This window comes from Rhinolophus ferrumequinum, chromosome 23 (genome assembly GCF_004115265.2).
Source record: "Rhinolophus ferrumequinum isolate MPI-CBG mRhiFer1 chromosome 23, mRhiFer1_v1.p, whole genome shotgun sequence".
In the NCBI taxonomy this organism is placed as follows: Eukaryota; Metazoa; Chordata; class Mammalia; order Chiroptera; family Rhinolophidae; genus Rhinolophus; species Rhinolophus ferrumequinum.
In genome coordinates this window covers 2896881-2919989 of record NC_046306.1, presented here as the reverse complement: position 1 = coordinate 2919989, position 23109 = coordinate 2896881, and the positions used below count along the sequence as shown (strand labels likewise).

At 52.3% G+C, this 23109-nt stretch overlaps 1 protein-coding gene across 4 annotated transcripts in view; it reads left to right on the top strand.

The window, feature by feature from the left end:
- The window catches only part of PHACTR3 (phosphatase and actin regulator 3), a 166363-nt gene that overhangs the window by 13658 nt on the left and 129596 nt on the right, over window positions 1-23109 (top strand). For 2 of the 4 annotated variants that reach the window (XM_033094692.1, XM_033094693.1), the window contains exon 1: window positions 1267-1740. The exons of the other annotated variants lie outside the window; for them this stretch is intronic. In XM_033094692.1, the coding sequence (XP_032950583.1) occupies window positions 1623-1740 (118 nt within the window). In that variant the 5' untranslated portion in view covers window positions 1267-1622. Of the gene's footprint in view, window positions 1-1266; window positions 1741-23109 lie in introns of those variants that run through there. 4 annotated transcript variants of the gene reach the window in all.

The window sequence follows — 23109 nt, the reverse complement described above, 5'->3', positions numbered from 1 at the left end:
TTTTGGGGGGCATCTCTTGGTTTATTGGTGACCATTTTTGGCTCCTTCCTGGAAGTCCCACTGGGGGATATTTCTGCATTCATTCGCTGTTTGATCCCTAATGCCTGGTGTGGTGCCCAGCTTGCACTAGGCTTTCTGCATGTTTCCAATGAATAAATGCTTTCTTTGGAGGTGACTACTGCACAGAGCCCAAAGCTCTGTGTGGGCCATCGTCCATGTTATCTCCCCACATCTTGATTCTGTCCTTGGCTGTTCCCTGGGGTTTCATCCAACACTGCCAGCATGCTCCCCCTGCACCCCAGCCCTGCTTAGGGGCTGGCCAGATATGAAGGAGCCACCCCAGAAAGGTCCCAGTCGTCCCTGCTCTGCTGTCACCCGTTGTGGGACCCTCTCAAGCTCCTTCTCTGAGCCTCAGTTTCATCATCTGTGGTGGGGACTCAGGGCGCCCACCCCCCGGGGTTGTCTAAGGGGCTGAAACAGGATGGTGCCCATTGGAGCTTCTCCACCACAGCTGCACACAGCTGGCGCCTGAGCTGGAGGGGTGGGGGTTGTCTGCACTTCTCCCACACTCCCACCTAGAATTATGAGAACTGCTATTTAGCACCTGGGAGGACACCTTTGTAAGTGGCAGCCCTAAGGCTATCACCTCCCTTGCCTGGCCCCATCAACTTCAAGGGCAGGTGGGGAAGCCTCCCAGGAAGGCACCGGCTGCCCCTCCTGCCTCTGTCTTCCCAGGCCAGGGGTTGAGGGCCTGGAGGAAGGAGAGGTGGGCAGTGGGAAGGGATAAAGCAGGGGAGTGCCCCCCCTCGTGGTGGAGCCTGGGCAGCGGGACCCACTGGCCTCCAGATCCAAGAGAGGAAGGGCCCAGGAAACCAGCTGCCTGAGCTGCTGGGGAAATTGGCCCTGCCTCCAAGGGAGGCACCCTCAGGGTCTCCTCCCCTCCTGCTGGGGAGAGGGATGTGGAAGCCTTCTCGGTTCTAGAGCTCTACTGTGGTGGGGGTGGGAGGTCCACAACTCAGGATGCAGCCCCCACCTCCCCAGAGCTGCTGCGGCCTGAGTCCAGGTATTTGAGACCCCTCCCCATCACCACGCGCTCATTCTCACTCCCCTCTCTCGTGACGTCATGCTCCTCTCGCGTGGCATGATGGGAGAATCCTAATGTTTTCCAACAGATGCTCCAAGAACAGCTTTCAGATTAAAGCAATTGCAAGAGCAAAGATTCTGCTTTTTCCCTTTTCTTCCGGGGGGGTGGGGGGTGGGGTGGGGGGAGGGAGCACCCCTAGGAATTCATGACATCACCCCCTGCCCCAAAGCAACAAACACTGACAAGAAAAAGTTTTTATTTTCTGGTTCAACTTTTTTTCCTGGAATATAGACTGAAGAATGGGAATAAATACGAATAAATAACAGCGAGGCCGCGCGCCTGGCTGCAGCCTCGAGGCTATTGTCTCAGCGCCCTGAAGCGCCCGGCATCGTCCGCCGGCTCCTTCCCTTTCCCGGGCCGTTTTGATTTTCCTTTTTAAAAAGACGCCCCCTCCAGCCCCCTCGCCAGTGACCTTGGCCGCCTCGGATGCTCTGATTCCAAGCGGCTCCCTCAACTTGCCGCTGCGCCGGCCGGGCCCATGGCCGCGTCCGAGGACGGCAGCGGATGCCTTGTGTCGCGGGGCCGCTCGCAGAGTGACCCCAGCGTCCTCACCGAGTCCTCGGCCACCTCCTCCGCGGATGCCGGGGAGAACCCAGGTAACAGGGCCGGGCGGGGGCAGCCGGGCGGGTGGGGGAGGCCGGGGGCAGAGCGTGCGGGGCGCACATCCCAGGCGCTGCTCAGCGTCCCCACCTGCCTTTGGGGAGCCTCCGCCGGACCGGTGCTCCGGCTTCGCAGTTCACATGCCCAGTAATGTTGCTGGGGCGCCGCGGAGCCCTTTGTCCGGGTGGGAACCGGTTTCCCGGGTAGAGCCAGGCACTGGGCATCGGCCCTCCTTGTCGGCTGGTGGGCGATGCGGTCCCATCCGGGGGCTTCGCTTCCTTGGGTGCTGACCAGCTAGGGGAAGAGAGTCAGACCTGTGGCCGCCTCCGCCAGTGCTGGCTTGGAGCTCTCCCTCCCTCCCCCGGTGCTTAGTTCAGGTGGCCCGGTGAGCAGGGCAGCGCTCCTGGGGCCACCGAGCAGAGGGGCTTCCTCTGGGCGCCCAACTCGGGCGGGGCCTGCCACACCTGGGCGCACCGCCCGCCTCCCCGGACAGGTGTGCTCCCCAAGCCGCCAGCCTGGAGATGAAGGGCGTGTGCAGGTCGGAGCCCGATTTCGTTCAATTGTGCAGACGTCGTCCACTTCTCCACTCCCGCGGTAGCATCCATTGTTTAGGTGATAAATCCGGTCACAAAGGCGTCAATGTGTCTTGATTGATTACTTTCCAGAGAGGAAGAAAGGCCTAATAAAGCAGGAGGGGGGTGGGCTCTGCATGCGCTGTCACCATGGAGACGCAGGAAGCGAAGTGATCATTAAAACCTTTCTCCACCAGAGGCAATTTTCACTTCACAGAGAGAAGTCTGAGCTTCTGAAATGCAGGGTTCAAAAAAAGGAACCCAAGCTGGTGTTTTGGTATCAACCTCAGGGCTCAGTATCGGATCTCGGGGAAGCACCAGCCCTGAGTCTGTTTGGACAGTCGTTGCCCTCACCTTCCTTTGAGGATGTATTCTCTGTAAAGGCTTGGACCCGCAATGGGGACTCAATCAGGATGCGTGGTGGGCATCAAAGTGAAGACAATCCTTGGGCTGGGTGGGCGTGGCTTTGTGGGGCGGGTCTCCCTGCCTCGCTGGACACAGAGGGGCTTTCCTAACTGCAAAGAAAGACCCATGAACGGCAGCTCTGTGGGCACAGGGCCCACGTCGAAATTTTAAACAATAACCCCATGCAAGACTTGTAAGATTTCTTTGTTAGGACTGTTGGCAACGTATCATCCGGTCAAACTAAGGTACCAGCCTGAGGAAATCCCTGGCTTTCCTGTATCTGGGAGGGCAAGTTCATTTCCTTGGAGTTTCAAGCAGAGGCTGCCAGAAGCAGACCCTGAAGGCTTTAATTAATCTTTGTATTAGAAATCGAGGCTTAAGCCCTCCGCACTCCATGTTGGATTGGTTTTTCTCCGCGCTGGAGGTGCACATCCATGATTGTTCCAATTATGGAAGTTGAGTGGCTCGTCACGAGAGAATCCTTCCCAGCTCCTTTTGTCTCCCTGGCAGTAAAAGGAAGCAAACTTGAAACGGAAATGATGGAGGATTTAGCTTTTTGGCTGGCTGTGAGTTTCTGCCTCTGTGGGTGGGAACAGAGGGCTGGCAGGTGCCTGGTGCCAGTTCCACCAGGGAGAGAAGTGGGAGGGCTTGGAGGCCGTGATGAAGTGATGCTGGAGCAAACGGACACCCGAGGTAGTCTCTCGTTCTAACGGTCAAAATGGGACCCAGAGAGCAGGTATCTGAGATGAAAAGTGGGCAGTACGTATGATTCTGTGAGTGAGAGAACCTTACTGAAAAGCATCAAGCAGTGAAGCATTTATGGATCCTGTTAAGCAGAGGAGTTCTGGCAGAAAGCGTGTCAGAATCTTCAAGTTGGAAGCGACCCGGGAGCTTGAAGCAAGAAAGGTGGACTAGGGGAGCGAATATTTTCTACAACTGTTTTGCCTGGTTGGCTCGGCATGTGCTTGCATACCTCTTTTGTTGGGCAACTCACTTCTTTCTGATGCATGGCACGCCTCTCTTTGGGTGGATCTATTTACAAATTCTTTTTCAAATGGCTCATGGGGCTCTGCTACCCCTCAGTCCTGGTGGCATCTTCTCACAATGCGTGTTCCTGGGGCTTTCGGAGAGTCTGGTGTTTTAGGTCACTTAGCCCACCAACCTGAGTCCTTTTTCACTAGGTTGGAAAGCCCCAGTCCTTCATCTTGCTCTCCCTTTGGGATCTCTTTACCTGTCCACCTGCTGCTCTAAAGAGCAAGTGCTGAAAATTGAAGCCAGTGCGCCAGCTGTGGCATAACCTGGCACAAAGTCAAGTGCAAGAGTTGCCACCTTCCATCTAGATTCTATACTTTTATGAAACAGCTCAAGGTGGCATTTACCTTGCCCCCCAAATGAATTCTTAATGCATCAATATTCTCTAAGTAAAACCTCAGAACTTTATGGGATGGTAAACGGTGACACCCCTTTCCCTCTCCAACGCTTATCTCTGCATCCTCTGTACGTTTTCCTACATGTTTATATCTACATGTTCTTGGGAAGAGACCTTGATTTAATGAAACACAAGTGCTAGTACACGGCACAGAAGGCTCTCCTTGGTGTTTCTAGTCAACACTGGGTGTGGGAGGTCTTACCACCACTGTAGTGCCACCTCCCTCGTTTAGTAGCCACGTAGGAGTCCAAGGACTATATTTTCACAGTTTAGCTATTAGATGTTTGTGTTGTTTTCAGTTATACCCATAACAGGCAACATGGTGCTGCTGACCTGTGCATTTCCTCTAGGGCATGTCCCAGCTAGTGGGATTTCTGGGTCACAGGGGACCCATATTTTTTATTTCTATGGTATTGCCCCCTCCTGGAAAAAAGTATACCAACTGGCGTTCCTTCCAGACTCTTTGAGAACGCCCTTTCTTCAAAGCCTTGCCAACACCTGAGAGCATCCGTCGGGTTTTCTCTTGCGTGGTGACAAATGGTGTCTCGTTGTGTTAATTTGCGGCTCCTGGATTGCTGGTGAGCTGGAGCATCTTTCTGGGATCTTATCCGTGCACTAAATCTCTCAGTGGCCACATCTGTGGCCATAGCCTGGGTGGCAGCGGTGAAGGATTTCCCCCGAAGGCCAACCCATGCACTCTGTCTACGTCATTGCTCCGTTAATGACTCCCTCTGAATCTGTATACGTTTCTCTCTGTAAATCTTCATTCTCACAAGCAGGAGACCCCCAGTTTAGGTGTTCTCCAAATCAACATTTTCAAAGGTAAGGCAGCATCCCCACCACGTTTCCTCCTTCTGAGGAGCTCATACTCACCTGTACTTATGCGTCCTCTCCCCACATTTGTTCCCAGGCTGGGGGAAGGGTGCCTGCCCCTCCATGCCTGGGGCCTGCCCTGGTTTCGGTCCCGCAGGGAGAAGGCAGTCTGTGCGCTCCTTCTCGTCCAATCCCCTGCCACCACCTCTGCCTTCTCTGTCCTGTCCCCTCACTGTCGTGACCTCTGGATTTTGGTCATTGTTGTTTCCTACTTCCTGCCTGTCATGCCCCCTTTCCTCTTCGGAGACCATCACACGAGGGTTCCCACAGTGCTCTCTTTGCTGCCTTCTTCCTCCACTCCCAGCTCTCTCTCTGGAGTGTCTCCCTGGATCCCCGAGGACCGACAAGGGTCCTGGGACACCTGGGACAGCTTTTTAAAATGTTTCTGTGTGGCCTTGCGATTTACCTTTTTAAAGATTCTGCTTTTGATGCACAAGCATCAAAAGGCTCTGATGCCCAAGCAGGTGGGGGACCCTTGATCTAGGGCAGGGTCTCTCAGCCTCAGCACCACTGATGGGGGCTGCACCCTTCTCTGCTGTGGAGCTGTCCCGTGCATTGTAGGGTGTTTAGCAGCAACCCTCCTATCTATCTACTTGATGACAGTAACACCCCAGCCCCTAGTGGTGACAACCAAAATGTCATCAGACTTTGCCGAGTGTCCCCTGAGGGCAAAATCTCCCTGGAGAGCTGCCTATGTCAACTATTCACTCACACCAAAGTGTGTATCACAATCCCCTGCCGGGCTGGTCAGCCCCACATGGGGGTCTCTGATTCAGCATATGTGTGGTGGGCCCTGATAGTGACATCTCCAGCAAGTTACCAGGTGGTGCTGATGGTGCTGGTCGGGTGACCACAGCTGGGGAGCCACTGAGCCCAGCCCTCAGCCATGGTCTCAGCCTCTCTGCTGACGACAGTGGGTCCTGCACTGACCTGTCTGGCTCCTGAGCTCCAGACCTCTGTGTCCTGCTGACGCCTTCTTGTTCTTCAGGTCTCGGGCCAGTGTCACCTCAGGGGCCCTCCTGCTCACCCTATTAGGTTAAAGTGGCGCCTGCCCCAGTCAGCCCTGCTCCTGTCCCTCCATTCTCATTTGCTCGTGGCGCTCATCACTACCTGAGCGTCAGGTCTCTTTCTTTCTCTGTGGACTGTGGCCCTCTAGGCTGGGAGCTCAGCAAGGCCTCACACGGAGGAGGCTTCAGCATTTGGGGCACGAATGGGTTCAAGCACCAGACACCAGTGTCTAGCGGATGAGGTATGGGGCTGCCCAGGTGGTTGGGCCCTCCTGCCAGCTGGCCAGGGCCTCCGTGGACAAGCAGTTCAGTTACAGCCAGAGGGCAGCTGGGAGGTGAGTGTGGACGCGCCTCAGCCACATCTCTGAGCAGGGGCAGTTCCACCTCGGCCTTTCTGCCTGGAAAGGGAGACACCTTTCCGAGCATCGGCGCCCTACCCCCCACCCCCACCCCCCACCCCGAGCTGCAGGAGTCGTAAGAAAGACAGCACACCGGTCCACTCTCAGCCCCTCCTCTAGCTGGCTCCCTGTGAGGGCCAAGCTGGTCAGCCTCGTTGCGTGTCATTTCCTCTACCTCTGAAATGTGGTAAGTGCTGTGCTGACCTAGCCAGGGGCTGGTAAGGACTCGGGGCACCATGCTCCTCTGCGCCACACAACAGCACCAGCCACAGAGCCTAGGCTCAGGAATCGTGATGAGAAGAGGGTCCGATTCTGATTCTGGTCTACCCGGATGGCAGCAGCAGCAGCCTGCTGTGTGGACAGGGTGGCTCTAACCGTCTCTTCCCACCCAGCCTCTGGCTCCTGACCTCACGTGCTTTCCCATAACCACCATTTCTCTGGGGCCACTTCTACCCCACCGGCTCCCTCCCTGTCCAGCTCCTGGTCCTTCCTCCTCAGATGCTGTTCCCCAGCCCCCTCCCGGCCTCCCTCGCCACAGTGCGATTCCTCTAGGGTTCCCCCACCTTCTCCAAGTTACTGAATCTGGTCCTGTAATTATGGGATAGCACATTGGTGGGCTCGAAATAGGACTTGAATGTGTATTTGTTTTATTGTTTCACTCTTACGAGGTGGCTTAGTGAGCTCTTTCTGGGAAGGGCATCTCCTTGAAGGACTCAGGTGAGCCGTCTGAACCCTGGCCTGTGGTGTGGCCGCACCAGCTGCAGCAGGCGTGGGTGTGGAGGGTGGGGACGCTCGGAGCCCCCACCAGTGCTTCAACCAAGGCATTATTTACAGGGTGGATGTAAAATGTCACAGGAATAGAAGCAAAAGGGAAAAACTTGGCTATAACAAGGTATATCAGAGGACTGGAGACTCATCGTTATTGAATTTGAGAGCTGGGATCTATTCCACCTACGATAAAATTGTTTAACCCGGGCCCCCACTGCAGTGTCTGCAGGGGCCAGGATTCTCGCAAATGGGCGGGCCAGGGAGCAGGACTGCTTGCATAGAGCTGGTTACCCCGTGCTGGGATGTGGGCCCGGGGTGGCCATACTGTCCTATTTTAAGAGATATGTTGGAAATCCAGATTTTTATGTGCACTGTGGTTTTTAAATATTGGCAAGTTTATCAGTTAGGAATTGGTTTGGCTTCACGTGATAGAAAACCTAAATAGCACTGGCTATAATAAGTAAGAAAGGGGTTTCTCTTTCACCGGAAGTGCTGACAGCGCACCAGCTTCCGTGTCCCGGCGGGTTAAGGCTCTGCTATCTCCTTGCACGCCCCTCGTTGTAAGATGGCTGTTGCATCTCCAGCAACAAGTGCACCTTCTAGGCAGGAAGAAGGGATGGGGACAGGTCAAGGGATGTCCACCTGCTGAGCTAGGACCTTGCTTTCCTGGGAGCCCCATCCAGTGACATACATGGATTTACTTTGGCCAGAGGGTGTCCAATGGCCACTCCCAGCTGTAGGGGACTGGGAAGTGTGCTTGTGTGTTTGGATGGTTGTTTTGATACCTGCATGGCTACCCTTAACAAGAAAAGGCAGAAAAGAAGGGGAAAAGGAGAGTGACCACTGGTAGTCAACTACAATCTTTGTCAATTTAAAAACAAACAAAACACATGACCCCAGCCAAACACAACTGGGGCTGCGCAGACTGCCCTTTGAAATCTCATGTAGGAAGAATCTCCGGAAAACTGAAGCATTTTTATGCTTCATGACATTTCTTTACCAAGAAATTAAAGGTTGGATTAAGATGTGTGGTCCAAGCCTGAATATTATGTCCATCTAAATTTTTATTTAGTAATATTTATTAGGGAAACAAGGCTGACAAGGTCACTGGCCCTCATGGAGCTGATGGTCTGGTAAATTATTGATGGTCGGAGTGAAAATGTGCTTGTTGTTAACTCTGGGGCCATCACACTTCTTTTTATTTAATCTTTCTCTAAACCCTTGCAGTAGGGTCAGAGGGTCAGAGGACCAGGGGCTGAATAACCCTGCCATAGTGGCTTAAAGAGGAGTTTAAATCTAGGTGAGTCTGATGGCCTGTCCACCCTGTATGCCCCGCCCACTCCAGGCCCCGCCCACTCCGGGCCCCACCCACTTTCTCTGCCCCACCTGCTCTCTGCCCCTGCAGACCTGCTGGCCTCCTCTTGCATCTTACTGGGAGGCAGGCTGTTTTTCAGATAGGACAGGTACGCTTGTTTCCTCCCTTTCCTTGTTCAAGCAATCCATCGCACAGACGTACGTATTTTTGTAGTCACATAAACACACAGGCACAGACATACCCTTCCATTTCCCAGTTCATTTAACTAGAATGGCCACTAGAACAAGATTTATTTGTTGAAAGTCAGTCAAGGCGATGGCAGAGAATCAGCCATCGGCAAAGTTGTCGAAGGTCCTGTTTTTAATGCTTCAGGGCCAGTGCTCCTGCTTGTTGAAGTGAGTCACTTGGATGGGTAGCTTGGCAACGCCCCTTATCTAATGGGCATGACCACATAAGTAGACTTGATGTTGATTGGTTGGCAACCACGAGATGACTCTGCCAAGAACCGAGCAGAGGGTGGGAGCTGTGGCTGCAGGACTTAAAATGTGTTCATCACACGTTGTTATGCATCTGTTTTAAATGTGACACTTGGTTAAAGCTGCCACTGGTCGCAGTGCCTTCCTAATGAGTTGCATTATTACCTTGTTTTTCGGTTCCATACTTCTTGGAAGTTTGTATCCAGGTGCAGGCAAAATTTTGCTTTGTCGTAATCAATAGCCCAGGGGATTTAAATAAAGTCCGGAAGATGTGCCAAAAGTTATCTTTCCACTTCCCTTTGGCAGGAGAACATTGTCTCAGGCAATGCTCGTTCTGGAATGACTGTGTTTCTGCAGTCACATGAGTCTAGTTGCTGCTGACCTTGGCGCATTTGTCAGCAGGGGCTTTTGTGCAAAACCCCAAGTGCTCCCTGGTATCAGGACTGTCTCCACCAGGGTGCTGCTCTGCTGGGTCTGCCTGGCACCGTCTTGGTTTTCCTGTTAGACTCATGCATGACCTGGGGTACCGGTTCTCCACAGAGCGTGGTGCTATATGGTCTTCTTTGGAATTAAATTTATTTATATACAAAAGAAGATCGACTTCAAGCCTTAATAAAGTGGTGGAGGCAGTACAGAGAAGGGTGAGAAGACAGAGATGTGGCAAAGGTCACAGGCGGTACAGCAGGTTTCAGTGAGACGAGGATGCCACTGAACGTGGGCAGGCCGTTTCTGCGAACCTGCACGTATTATTTGTTGATCTGCCGACACACGAAGCATTGCTGTGTTCAGGGAGCACAGCATGGGGGTGATGGAAAGACTGCTGCCTGTCCTGGAAGCTCACAGTCTGGTGAGGGACATGCCGTTTTGACAAAAAAAATGACAAGGTACATATGTAATAGGTGCCAGACCTCTCAGTGTTGTGTCCAGTGCATTCTCTAGCCAGTGTTTCAGGCTGCTGCGATGGTGACCTCTGGCCCCCCGGGGTCTGCGGTAGTGAGCACCTGCTCCTTGGGCGTCTGCAGGTTGGCAGGGCTGATGATCCAGGCTGGGCTCAGCTGGGCTCATTCACGTGTGTGCCTCATCCTTCTGGGACGCAGTGATGTTGTCCCGTGACAGTGGTGGAAACACACGTAGCCTCTGAGGGTCTAGGACCTTCCATTCTGCCTAATTCTATTAGAATGCACATGGGCCGGTTTAAGGTCAAGGGGAAGGAGATACACTCCTTCCCCTGGTGAGAGGAGCAGGCAAGTCTCCCGCAGATACAGGACGGGTGGAGAGCTGGGGCCACAGTGCCGTCCACACAGTCGCCTGTTGGCCCTCGTAGACTGGGATAAGGGGCTCAGTCAGATTCATATTGTAATCTCATGTTGCCTCTAACATGGTGGGGCCTTGACATTGGGAAGCCAACAGACAAGGTCTTGAGGGGAGCTGGGAGTGCATGGACGCTTTGGTCTCAGACTGCCTGAGTCTGTGACGTTGACAGAGCCACTGAGCATCTGAGCCTCATTCCTGTAAAAGGAGGATTATATGTTGCAGCACCTGCCTGGGTGCTGGTGAGGAGGAGGTGGGTTGGTTTCTGTGCAGCATTGAGCACAATTCCCGGAACGCAGGACAATCACAGTAACCGTGAACTGGTGTTAGCCTTCTCCTCATTACAGAGGCCACCAAAGGCCAGTGGAGGCCCCTGCACATTTTGGCTGATGACAGTGGGAAGCTCTCATCCTGTGCAGTACCGAGGCTCCCAGATGCACACGTCACCCCTGGTGCCTTCGTGATGCTGAAAGAAGGGAACCTCCTGGCTGGGTATCCCTGTGGGACTTTCATACTTCCCCCTACATGGCCTAGAGCTGGTTCATAGGGTCGCTGGGGTCAACAGGGGCTCCTCACTAGGCTCAGTGCCCATCCTCCTAGCTGGGGAGCTGGGCTGGGGTGACAAGAATGTGAGGTTGTATGACAGGCACAAGTCAAAAGTCAAGGTCAAAGTCTGAGTCAGCCCCAGCTGGGACACAGGCTATGACTGCTGAGCTGACTACGTGGCCCCCGGGCCCTTTGCAGTCGGCTTGGGGCTCAGGAAGGAGCTGCCCGTGGATGGTGGGTCTGACAGCCTCCTGCGCTGCACTGTTGTTCTTTCTTTCCCCTAATCCTTGTAAGTAGCTGGTTCTGCTTTAATACAAAATAACAAAAGGTTTAGAAATACTTTATTATTTTCTCTCATGGTTTTAGTCGAAAGGGTGAGTGACGGGGACATTTTATAACATACAACGTGTAACAAACTGAGAACGTTGCCTCGTGCTACCGCTGGCCTGGGCAGCCTCTGTAGGTGGGGGCAAGGGATGGTGTCCTCTCTCCTTTGTCTCCCCTGGAATCTAATGGAACTTGTCTTTTCCTTAAGATCACTATTGCAAAGAGTGTTGGCATTTTATTCTTTCTTTCTTTCTTTCTTGCTTTCTTGCTTTCTTGCTTTCTTGCTTGCTTTCTTTCTTTCTTTCTGTTTATTTTGTTCTTTAGATTTCACATATAAGCGAAATCACATTGCCTCTGTCTTTCTCTGGCTGACACTCCACTCAGCACAACACGCTCCAGGTCCATCCATGCAGCTGCAGATGGCGAGAACCCATTCCCTTCCCTGGCCGAGCTATATTCCACTGTATGTATGTCCCACCTCCTCTTTATCCATTCATCCATTGATGGACACCCAGGCTGCCTCCACATCTTGGCCATTGTAAACAATGCTGCACTGAACATATGGATGCACAGGTCCCCTTGAAGTAGTGTTTGGGTTTCTTCAGATAAATAATGCAGAAGTGGGATTACTGAGTCCTTCTTTGTCTCTTGTTATAGCCTTTGTTTTAAAGTCTATTTTTTCTGGTACAAGTATTGGTCACCCTAGCTTTTTTTTTTTTTTCATGAAATAACTTTTTCCAACCTTTTACTTTCAGTCTATGTGTGTCTTTCTATCTGAAGTGAGTCTCTTGCAGGCAGCATATATAAGGGTTCTTATCAATTCAGCCCACCTCTGTCTTTTGATTGGAGCATTTAACACATTTCCATTGAAAGTAATTGTTGACAGATATGTAGTTATTGCCATTTTATTATTTATAATTTTGATTTTTTTTGTCCCCCATCTTAAAGAAGTTCCTCTAACATTCCTTGTAATATTGGTTTGGTGGTGACGAGCTCCTTTAGCTTTTTCTTGTCTGGGAAGATCTTTATCTGTCCTTTGATTCCAAATGATAGCCTTGCAGGGTAGAGTAGTCTTGGATGTAGGTCCTTGCTTTTCATCACATTGAATATTTTATGCCAATCCCTTCTGGCCTGCAAAGTTTCTGTTGAGTAATCAGCTGACAATCTTATGGGGGCTCCCTTATAAGTTACTAGTTGCCTTTCTGTTGCTGCTTTTAAAGTTCTTTCTTTGTCTTTAACCTTTGTCATTTTAATTATAATGTGTCTTGGTGTGGGCCTGTTTGGATTCATCTTGTTTGGGACTGCACTTCCTGGACTTGTATGTCTATTTCCTTCACCAGCTTAGGAAAGTTTTCAGTCATTTCTTCAAATAGGTTCTCAACCCCTTGTTTTCTCTCTTCTCCTTCTGGTAGCTCTATGATGCAAATATTGGAACTCTTGATGTTGTCCCAGAGGTCTCTCAAACTGGCCTCATTTCTTTTTTTTTTTTTTTTGGATTCTTTTCTCTTTTTGCTGTTCCAACTGGGTGTTTCTGCTACTTTGTCTTCCAAATCACTGACTTGATCCTCTGCTTCATCTAGTCTGCTGGTGATTCCTTCTAGTACATTCTTTATTTCAGTTATTGTGGTCTTCACTTCTGACTGGTTCTTTTTTATGGTTTCTCTGTCATTTTTCATACTTGCTATCTCTCTCTTGAAGTTCTCACTAAGTTTCCTGAGCATCCTTATAACCACTGTTTTGAACTCTGTCTCTGGTAGGTTGCTTTCCTCCATTTCATTTAGTTCCTTTTCTAGAGTTTTCTCCTGTTCTTTCATTTGGGACACATTTCTTTGTTTCCTCATTTTGGCGGCCTCTCTGTGTTTGTTTTTGTGTACTAGGTAGTCTGCTATGTCTCCCAGCCTTATTGTAGTAGGTGCCTGTGGCGTCTGGTCACCTGCTGTGGGTGCTCCAGGAGTGTCCCTTGTGTGGGTTGTGTGTGCCCTCCTGTGATAGTTGAGCCTTGATTGCTATTGGCATGTCAGTGGGTGGCATTGGCCCTCAGGCTGATTGGCTGTGGGGTTTGGCCACATCCGCAGCTTACAGGCTGCTATTTAGGGCGCTTATCCCACTGAGGCGGATTTGCCCTAGCAGGCTCTGGTGCCTATTGAGACCACTCCTTGTGGGGTCACTTGTGGGGTTAATTGGGCAGTGCTCTGCTGTGGTCTGAAGCCAAACTCCCAGTATATTAGTTCTGGGACCGCTTGGGAGGGGCTCCTGTGCCATCCTATGTCACCCATTCCTGTGACTGGCCGGGGACTACCTAGTAGGAACTATAACATGATCCACGGTTGTTCACTGCCTGTTCTCTACCTGTGGGCGCGTGGGAGAGGCCACACTTTGAATCGAGGATGGCTGCCACTAGTACTAGGCCTTGAGTACCTCTGCAAAAAGCTAGGACATCCGAGGCTGCTGCCACCTGCCGGATCCTTTAAGGTTCAGCTGCTGATAAAGCCTTGTGCGGTACGCAAGTTGGATGAGGCAGGGGTCCAGGGAGTTACTAGAGTGGGAAGAGTTACGATAACCAGGTTAATGTAGACTCTGTTTGGTGCCAGTGCCGAGCCTGGAGCTACTCAGCAAAAGTTTCAGAGCGTACTAAGGTCAGTCGCCACCCACCTGGGGACCTTGGAGTCCAATAGTTTTCCAAGAAAGTGCAGTGCGAGCGGGGCTGGCTGCTCTTGGAGAAAGTGCATCCAGCATTGGGGAAGTTGTGTGGGGCGGGGTCCCAGTGAGTCAGCAGGGCGGAGAGAGCAGAACTCTCCAATCAGATTCAGAATGGCTGGAGGGGGCAGGCTCAAGACAGCTGCACAGGAGCAGGATCCTTCACAGGGAAAATGGCGACTGCCCTCCAGCCCTCTCCCTGAAACCACATACCTCAGTCTGCCCCCCGCATGCCTCCCACATTCCCCTAGTCACCGTCCCTCTGCCAGAGTCCAGGGTGAGTACCTGCAAGCGACCAACTCTGTGTGCTGGCCCCTTAAAAATATATCTGGGTTTCCTGGAGTCTTTTGTCCCACCTGGATGGTCAGAATCCCCACTGTTTTACACAGCCAGATGTGGGGGCTCCTCTCCCCAGCACCAGTACTCTGGGCCAGGGAGGCTGGTGTGGGGCTGGGGCCCCTCACTTCTCCAGGGACGACCTCTGTGGCTGAGATACACCTCCTGATTCTCAGCTGTCACATGTAGGTGTGGGGCCAGCCTGTTTTGCATCTCTGCCCCTCCTACCAATCTTAACATGGCCTCTTTATACCCTTAGTTATGAAACTTCTGTTCAGCTAGACTTCAGAGGGTTCTCCAGGTTGATTGTTCTGGAATTTAGTTGTAATTTTAATATGTTCACAGAAGGAAGCAGGCACAGTGTTTATCTGCTCTGCCATCTTGGAGGATTCCTCTCTCCAGTATTGACATTTTAATGAGATTACTTTCCTCGAATATTTTTACAACTGTTTCCCACTCTCTGGAAAATATGCTTTTTCTTTAAGGATTTGTGTTGTCCACCGTTGGGTCCTCAGCTCAGGAACAGGACCTTGCTCAGGGTGGGTGCTCAGTACACATTGCTTTTGTCCTGAGTATGTGCTGATGACACCCAGCGGTGCCCTTCTTATTCCTATTCCCGTGGACCCATAAGGAAAAGTAAAATTGAGGGAACCCCCAAGCACCAACAACAAAGCTTGGTGACTTCAGGTGAACTGGTTGTGCCCTGTTGGAAATTCCTGGAAGGAATGAACAGTGAGAAGGGCAGGGTCTCAGCGCTCAACTTATCAGTAATAACGTTGTTAGAAATAAGCCTACAAATTTGTTCATAATTGGTCTCTGTGCGGTGTTTAAATGAACTAATAACAGTTAATTCCAGGAGGATATGATCACACAGCAGCTGTTTTCTCATGGGAAAATATCTATCCCATCGCTTGTCTTGCATTTTTCTGTTTCCTCTTTCTGACCGTGGGTGGAGCTGATGTTTGCCTCTTGTTCAATGAACTCTTGGGCCAGGAGGCTGTGAGGTCATTTCTGCCATTAGCATCTGGAGCCCAGTTAACATTTCATGGGGTGACATCCCAGGAGCCAGCCCTAGTTGGAGAGGGGGTGTTAAATGGCGTCTTCCCCCTGAAAGGAGACAGGAACCTGGTGGAGAAAAGAAGTGACACAAAAGATGGAGTATAGGCATGCCTGGAGCTCACTACAAGTGTGGTTCTTTCTCTCCTGCTTTCTCCCTTCTATCCAGCAAACTGAGTTTCTTCTATTGGGTCAGGTGTGATGCCAGGCATGGGGACACCACAGAGAAGAGAAACGTCACCCCGTCCCCATGCAGTAGTCTAGGGGGGATAGGCTCAGACCATATTATTCCATAATTGAGTGCCCCGTCACTCCAGGTGAGGTCCCCAGGGGCTGGGAAGGGGCCCTACGGGCCTCAGAGAAGGTGTCCAATGGCAATGTCACTTGAGTTAGGAGCCAAAAAGTGGTTGGAGTGAACCAGCCCAAGTGGGAAGGCAAGATGTGCTGGGCAGAGGGAACGGGTCGTGCAAAGGCCAGGAGGTGTGAGGCAGCTTGGGAGAGTTCCAGGAACTGAAGTCAGGCGGCGGCAGGAGGAGTGGAATGGGGAGTTAGGTGGGGCCTCCTTTACAGGATGAGTCTAAAGTCTGACTTCCTCTCTCCTGCCCTTTGTTCTCCTCCTTCCTCTTCATGCTCTGCCCCCCTTCCTTCCTAAAAAGAAGAGGAGGCTAATTGGGGGGGTGGCACAGCCTCCCGAGCTCACCAGGAGCTCTTTGAAGGTCAACTTCGTCAGCTGTCTTTCAGGCAATAACCTTCATGTAGCTTTTTGTGTTTATTTTTTGTCAAAAGTCATTGGAGGAACGACTCATTGTGCCCACGCGTGCATGTATGTGTGTGCGTGTGCGCGTGTGCCTGTGAGTATGTGTGCATGTGCACTGCTGTACCTGCTCATCTTTTAGAAAGGCTGCCTCCCTCGTGTACACGGCTGGAGCCAATGCACCTGGGTGCCCAGGAGCTGGTCTCCGGTCAGGCTGAGCCCCAGCCCTGTCTTTTGTATTTGGCTGACCTCTGCAAGTCCCTTCATCAGATGGTGCCTCAGTTTCCTCCTCTGTAGAATGTGGCAGTGATGGTTCCTAAACCTGGCTTGGTTGTAAGGCTCCGATGAGGTCTGTGACCTTGAACCACCATCTACAGCTCAATGTAAGCCAGCTGTAACTGACCTCCAGGCGCACGCCCCATGCATGCCAGTGAGTAGAGTAGAAAGTGCGGCCCAGGGAGCCGCACTGGGTTCTCCTGCCTGGCACCCAGTGGTGAGTCTGGTGAGAGGTCACCCTGACTGTGGAGGGTGACGCTCCCGTTCGCTCAAAGATCGCTCTACGCCCACAGAAAGGCCTGCTGTGTTTCTTGCCCCTCTAGCTGTGGGATAAGCAGGCGTCAGAGATGTCTGGTGAGCTGAGCCGGGTGCTGGTTCCATGGGGAGAAAGGTGCCCACACAACCAGAGCCATCTCTGGCCAGGTGCTGGTTATTCCCAGATGTTTCCAGCCCTGCCCAGGCATCCAGCTGAACGCAGCTGCATGAGTGAGCGCAGCCCTCACCATGTCAAGCAGGTGGGCCCTGCCCTAGGTTCTGAGCCACGGCAAGTGAGCAATAAAATTGTTATTACTTTAGGCCACTACTTTATAGGGTGGTTCGTTACACAGCAATAGCTAATGGATACAAATACTAGCCCGTACATTTGAAGTGCTTGGGGCTATTCCTCTCCCTGAGTTACACTGTGGTCCTTTGTTCAGAGCTGCTGGGCAGGTGCTGACTTTTAAATGAGGTTTCTCTGCTTTTTTCTGGCTGATTCTGGGTCTGGGCTGAATTTGGAGGATGTGCCCATTAGATCTGTGACCATGTGTACCTGGTTTGTGGTGATGGATGTGAAGGTTTCTATCCTGAGAGCCAATAACTGGGAGACCTTAGTGCTTATGCTGTGCTGGCGAGAGGCCATCTGAAGGCACCGGGGCTGGAGCGATTTTAAAGGGCATTCAACCCAGGTGTTCTGAGCCAGGAGTTTCCTTGCAGTCCCCTGTGGGGAGCTTAAAAATGAAATCCATCTGAACTTCCCTGCTGGAATTCATGATACATCTGGAGAGGCGCCAAGGCCCAGGTGGGGCTTGTTTTCAGAGCTAACACGTGGAAGGGGGTTGGCCTGGCTGCAGTGGAGAGATTAAACTGTACTGTGCAAGGCCGGAGTAAGAGGTCGTGTAGTCAGAGACTGCGGTGGCTGGGAGCCTGCTGTGTGCAGCAGACATCGCTGCTGCCTGCGTCCCATTGCCCTGGACCACCTCTGCCTTTGCCCTCAGGTGTGGTTCCAACTCACCCTGCACAGTGGGCAGCAGGGACATCCTGGAGCAGCTCTTAGTGGCACACGAGAGCTGTGGTTACATTTTCAGGAATGTTTCGAGCTGGTGGACATCATGTCAGTAGCTTCAGATTGGCCACAATGGGAGTATTTGCACCGTGGAAATCGGCAGATGCTACATATCTGCTGCCCTGTGTCAGCCAGGTGGTTGTTAGAGACTTACGAGCACTCGTCTGTTAGGGCCTCACCTCAGGTCTGAGCGGAGTGCCCCAGGGCCTTCTACAGAGCAGAGTTAGGCCAGGGGATTTAATGCGGAGGGGATAATCCTCGACTAAGGGGATGGGGCAGAGGTCCCAGCCTCCTGGTGGGCAGTTCTCAGCTCCTCCAGAATCACTGCCCTCCACACACACCCTCCCCACCCCCACTGCCTACAGCAGGGACCTGGAGAATGGAGCTCAGTTGGTTTTGCACCTGGAAGAAGGTGGATGTCCAAGACAGCAATGGGGAGACGTGGAGACGACCAGGTTAGGAGTCTGGGCAAATGTACTCGGTTCACTTTTGGACAGGTTCTGATCTGGAGATCTATCAGGTACCGAGGGGAAATGGTGTGTGGACTCGGGGACAGGTATACATAGACATCTGGGATGAGACAGCGTCTGGTAGTCAGGGTCCCCACCTGGCATCCGCGATTCAGCTGTGCCTCCGGTTTATGAAGTACTATTTCCTCCCTCCCTCTCTCCTTTCCTTCCTCCCTCTCTCTTTTTCATTTTGATTTATCTATCTGATCTGTCATCTATCTATATCTATCTATATACCTCTCATGTCTACCTATTGTTCTCTGTCTGTCTGTCTGTCTGTCTATCTGTCATGCTCCCATCCATCCATCACTTGCTTCCCCCCACGCCTTCCTCAGCATCCCTGCCCAGTTCGAGTCTTGCCCCTGTTTGAAAGCCGCAAGTGACAGGAAAGTCCCTACCTCTTAAGGATTCTGCTTAGAAGTTTCCAGTTCATGTGACCACTTGAGCAGCCTGTTTGGGGACTGTGCTTCTCTCTCATTTCCTGCCCCAGGATTTATTTACACTCTCCACTTGCCCGGGGAGGCACTTAGGAGTTCAGAGGCCTGGGTTCCCTGGCAGGATCGGCCCCATGTGCTGGGGAAGAATAGGGCCAGTCACGGAGGGAGCCGCCTCCTCTCAGCTGCAGCTTCCCTCCTCTTGGCGCCCCGGGAAAGGCAGCTTTGTGCCCCCGTGGACAAGGCTACCATTGAGGCAGGCCAGGCGACACTGGAAGATTGAACGCTGGCTGGAAACGAAAATTGGGCATTTCACAGAAAACAAGCCCTTCGCTGGGGTCTCTGCAGCAAGCCTCTGCGCGTCCGCGCGTGAATGAGCCCTTTGCTCGGGGCTGCAGCCCCATGCCAGGGTCCTCACTCCGGGGAGAAAGCGAGCCCTGTTCTCTCCTGGGCTCTGTCTGGCCAAACAAACAAAAACACAAAGAAAGAAAGTAGTACGAGGACTGGTTCGTTTTCTCTGCTTCGTTTTCTCGTGGCCGCTCGTGGGCGTCCAAACCTGCCTGTGGGGGAATGTGTATTCTGGAAGGTTCCCCACCACTTGTATGGAGATGAGCCATGAGGAAGCTGGTCTTGCAGAAGACTGGAAAGTATGTTAGTAAGACAAAGGACAGCGGCGGCTGTGAGCCAAGACGGGGAGCGAAGGAGGCTAGACTTTCCTTTTTACAGTTTTGTATGTTTTCTAAACTTCGTTTTGAAAGAATTTTGAAGTCCCACGGAAGTTGCAAAAAAACAGTACATACTGAGAGCTGCCCCAGCTTCCCGCGGTGGGGCTGCCGTAGCCCCCCCCACAGTGCACGGACAGACGGACACCAGCACACTGACCTGGCGCTCCTACAGCTCAGCCAGCAGCTGGAGCCAGTGTCACCAGGCTTCACAGGCACCTCGTGTGTGTGTGTGTGTGTGTGTGTGTGTGTATGTGTGTGTGTGTGTATGTGTGTAATATTTTATTGCTTTCATAGTGTCACCGCAGTCAGGTGAGACTCTATTTTAGAGAAGTCTTTTCTTTGGCTCCTAAGACGACACTGGCCCTGTGTGAAGATGTTGGTCCTGCTCCACCTGGCTTCCTGACTCCCGGCTGTGCCTCCTCTGTGTCCCAGCGCCAGTGGCTACCTCCTCTCGACCCCAGGCCCCTGCTTTCCAGGTCCCCACTAAGGCTCGGGACCCCTGCTTTGTCCTTTTCTACCCCCCTCGCCTCTGGGGGCTATCGCGGTCTCCTGGGGTGGCCGTAACGAAGCACCACAGGCTGGTTTCTTAAGGGACAGGAATTGATTCAGTCCTGGATCTAGGTGTGGGCGGCCGGTCCCTGCAAGCACTGGCAGGGAGAGTCTGTGCCTGGCCTCTCTCCCTGCCCCGGGGACACTGTCTTCTCCCCGGGTCTTCATACCACCTCCCCTCTGCGTGTTTGGTCATGGTCCCTCCCTGAATGACCGCATTTCAACTCGATCACCTCTGTCCTTATCTCCAAACGAGCTCACATTCTGAGGGGCTGGAGGTTAGGACTCCAACATAGGAATTTCAGGGGGCACAGCTCAGCCTGTCACAGCGGCCCTTCCTATCCCCTGAGGGAAGAGGTCGTGCATGTCCTTCAGTCCACGAGCGGGGTCAGGAGTTGTAAGCCTGTCATGGGAGCTCCTTGGTGCTCTTGGGGATTCAAGGAGGGAATTTATGTACACGGTGTAGACGGGGATGGACAGAGGTATTCGGCAAAAGCTTTGAGAAGGACCAGCGATGGGTCTGTGAGCACCCTGGGGCGAGGTGATGGCGGGCACAGAAGCTGGCTTGCAGGGCAGGCTTTGGGACTGTTGTCTGTCATGGTAGAATGGAAGTCAAGGCGTGGGTTTAGAAGAGCTAGCAGTAGTGTAGGCCTCCCGTGGTGGGAGAGAAGCAGTTCTCAGGGAAGAAAGGTCTGGAGTGAAAAACCCAGGGGCAAGAGCCCCCGCTCAGGGGCCCTCTCGTGGCTTACTTAGCGAGAAGAGATGTGGAATCAAGTCTGGCCCAGTGCTTCTCAAACTCCCGTGTGCACAGGAGTCCCCAGGGGATCTCGTTGGCATGTGAATTCAGATTCCTGAGGTCTGGGGTGGGGCCTGAGACTCTGCATTTCCAGTGAGCTTCCAGGAAACCTGCTGCCCTCGTCTTCTGTCTCCCGACCCCACCCCACGCATGCTCGCTGTCTTGCTCTCTCCACTGGTGGGAGAAGCTTTGCTCAGCAGAGACCAGAGTCCTTGCAGGGCAGTGGAGGGCGGAGAGGGGACAGAGCACTTTGTCCTGGTCTAGTTGTTAAAAGTGGCTCAACCAAGACAGGAAAGGTGGGCACTCGTTGCCAACTTTTAAATTTCGGTCAAATAAGCTTAAAAACAAAAAGACAACAATGAAGAAAAACAGAACACATCTAACTGTTATCACCATTATTTCCTAAAACCATGGAATTTCAGGTCCAAAGAAGCAGGCAGCCTATCTGTTTCGGTGGTGGACCGTCCTCTAAAGTATGCAGAGCCAGCCTCAAGAATGCCTCACTGCACGGTCCTTGTTTTGGGGGAGCCACGGGGAATGTCCCCACAGGCTGGCAGGGGTCAACAGATTGAGGGTTGGGGCTGTAAGAATGGGGACTTCCGTGTCCTCAGAGGTGTCCTCATGTTCCCAGAATTCCTTGTGCAGTAGCTGGCGGCCGCTCTGTCCTTTCTTCGGAGGGGCAGCCAGGACTGAGCAGGGACTGTGAGCCAGGGTGCCCTCCCTCTTGCTCTTCCCCCCGCCTTCATCCTGGGCTGCTGCATTGGCTCTGGCCTCTCATCTAAGTGCCCCTCATAGGCCGTGTCGAGCCACAGGATCTCTGGCTCGTGTCCACCTGTTCCTACTTCCCAGGATGTGTTGGGGTTGAATACCAAAGTTGGGAGATCCTAGAACGCCACTTGTCTTCCTCACACGGCCCCTACTCTCTGGTTGTCTTCATCTGTGGCCCTCTGCCCATCGTGAGTGGTTCCGGGACGGCACGTGTCTCAGGTTACCACTGAGTCTATTCCAGGACTTCTGCCGGAGCTTTGGAAAGAGGTGTTTGCTCTCCACTAAGAGGCCACTGAGCTGGTAGGACGTGAGCCTAGAGTACAGGCGTCCGTTTCCCCACGCTGCTTGGTGGGCCTGCCCGGGAACAGGTCCCGCCCAAAGGAAAGCTGAGTGAGGAGATGGGGTTGATTCCCCAGTGGCGATTCCAGCCCTGGGTCCAGCTGTGTGTGAGGCTGGTACACCTTGGACTTCTCAGTTAAACGCAGATTCCCTTTTGTGAGTCAGCGGGTTGGTTCGAATTGGGGCTCTCCCACTTCGATAAGAGCTCTGGTCATCACAGGCACTTAGAGGAAGAGTGTCTTTGTCCAGATCACAGGACGAATGGAATCTGAACAGCACCTAGGTCCCCCTCATACCGCACTCTCTCCTTCTTCCAAGCACATGCCTCATACTGGGGACACTGCAGAAGATGACGGTCTTCCCACCAGTGTTCAGGTTCTGCCTAACAAGGTTCCTGCAGCTTTTTCAGAGCACCTTGGAGGGCTCTGGAGTTATGGTGGGAGCAGGGAGAGGAGTGAGAGGACACATCTGTCGGTGGCCTGTGTTCCTGGAAGGACTTCTATGACTCCTGGTGACTCAGGGTAACAGGGGTGCAGGCTTTTTTCAGGAAAGTGGGGGTTTGCTTGGACACTTTTATAATGCCTAGGTTTACGTGTCATGACAAGCTCTGTAAGTCACTGAAAAGGTATTCTGAGGAGCTGCTAAGAACGTATTTAATTTTAATAATGAGACACCCATGATCACAATTTATTACCCCCTGTGGCTTTAGACTCTGGTGCCTTGGGCGGTGTAAGACTTCCAGGTTAATGGATGACACGATTAATTATTTAGAACATGGAGACGGGAAGTTCTTACAAAACCAAAGACTTTGTAACAGATTAATAGGTTCCTACCTTAATTATCATTTTGAATTTTCCAAAGAATATTTTCTCCAAAACCACTCAACTGTGTAAAGTTACTGGGAAACGTCTAATTTTTACATTAGTTCTTTGCCAGGTTTAAACACGAATGTTACTATTTAGTTCAAAGCTTTGGGTCTTCATTTTATTGCCTGTGAAACACATACCGTGGATCCGGCCTTTATGAAGCCCATGAAAGCGTTTGCAACGCAAGGCGATATTTTAATGCTGGAGGGGCCAGAAATCTGGTAGAGAGGTTCCATTTCATTCTCACGAGGGACTGTGTGTTCCGCTCCAGGCGCAGCCTCTAGGGTCAGGGTGACATGGTGTGGCTCCCAGCTCCTCCACTTGGGTTGGTTACTTGACCTCTCTGTCTCAGTTTCCCCTTTTGTACAATGGGGATACTAATAGTATTAAGCTGGCTGGGTCACAGTGACGATTAGATGAGAAACTGCAGGTAGAGCACTTACGTTGGAACCCAATACAGGGTACTAGTACGGTTAGGAATGCTGGCTCTTAATGACGACGGTTAATAT